The sequence below is a fragment of the Vulpes lagopus genome, chromosome 3, assembly GCF_018345385.1.
Source record: "Vulpes lagopus strain Blue_001 chromosome 3, ASM1834538v1, whole genome shotgun sequence".
NCBI classification, from domain to species: domain Eukaryota; kingdom Metazoa; phylum Chordata; class Mammalia; order Carnivora; family Canidae; genus Vulpes; species Vulpes lagopus.
The window spans coordinates 45,917,693-45,918,696 of NC_054826.1; the positions used below are offsets into that span (position 1 = coordinate 45,917,693).

Sequence of the window (1,004 nt, forward strand, 5' to 3'; positions counted from 1 at the left end):
AAAATAGATTCCTGTAATCTCTGAGGAACACAATCAATGCTTCCTTGCTTGAGTATGGACAATTCAAAAATCAAGGACTGATCTTTTGGAGTCTAGAATTACAGTCCTTATCATGAAGTCTTTACTGATACCTGGCAGCTCACACTTGATCACTTTCTTGACCATCCAGGACAATTCTGGATTTCTTTCATTCATTTTAATATCTGACTACACAAGTGTTCCCGGGAGCTCAGCCCAGCGTTTCCACCTGGGCCCATGGCCACCTACTCATACCTCCCGGGGCCCGGGGCTGGCCCGGCTGGAGGCGCGGCGCTGCCGGGCCAGAGCTTCTTGTGGAACGTTTTCCAGAGGATTGACAAAGACAGGAGCGGGATGATATCGGACAACGAGCTTCAGCAAGCACTCTCCAATGGCACATGGACTCCATTTAATCCAGTGACTGTCCGCTCCATCATATCTATGTTTGACCAAGAGAACAAGGCTGGTGTGAACTTTAGTGAGTTCACTGGCGTCTGGAAGTACATCACAGATTGGCAGAATGTCTTCCGCACCTACGACAGGGACAACTCTGGGATGATCGACAAGAACGAGCTCAAGCAAGCACTCTCAGGTTTTGGGTACCGGCTCTCTGACCAGTTTCATGACATCCTTATTCGCAAGTTTGACAGACAAGGATGGGGGCAGATTGCATTTGATGACTTCATCCAGGGCTGCATTGTCTTGCAGAGGTTGACAGATAATTTCAGGCATTACGATAGGGATCAAGACGGCTGGATTCAGGTGTCATATGAATAGTATCTGTCCATGGTCTGCAGCATCATATAACCCTGGCCTTTGCACATGGCAACGTGACTTATGCAAGGCTCAAATATGCCAAATCTCCCTTTAAAGAATGCAGCCAGATACAGCTCTTCCTTTAGATTTCATATCACTAACGTTTGGGACTGACTGTATATATGTGGATAAGCTGATAAGGTTTTTGCGAATATAATAATACTTATAAT

The 1,004-nt window shown here is 46.2% G+C and overlaps 1 protein-coding gene across 2 annotated transcripts; it reads left to right on the forward strand.

Moving 5' to 3' along the window:
• Positions 1-255: 255 nt before the first annotated feature.
• Positions 256-795, forward strand: LOC121488287 (programmed cell death protein 6-like). Of its 2 annotated transcripts, XM_041750737.1 has the most exons (2): positions 256-412; positions 611-795. In XM_041750737.1, the coding sequence occupies exons 1-2, from the start codon at positions 256-258 to the stop codon at positions 793-795; spliced, it is 342 nt and encodes a 113-aa protein (XP_041606671.1). The 2 variants fall into 2 exon arrangements, with proteins under 2 accessions (XP_041606671.1, XP_041606670.1); XM_041750736.1 differs by having other exon boundaries at positions 256-795.
• Positions 796-1,004: the final 209 nt, after the last annotated feature.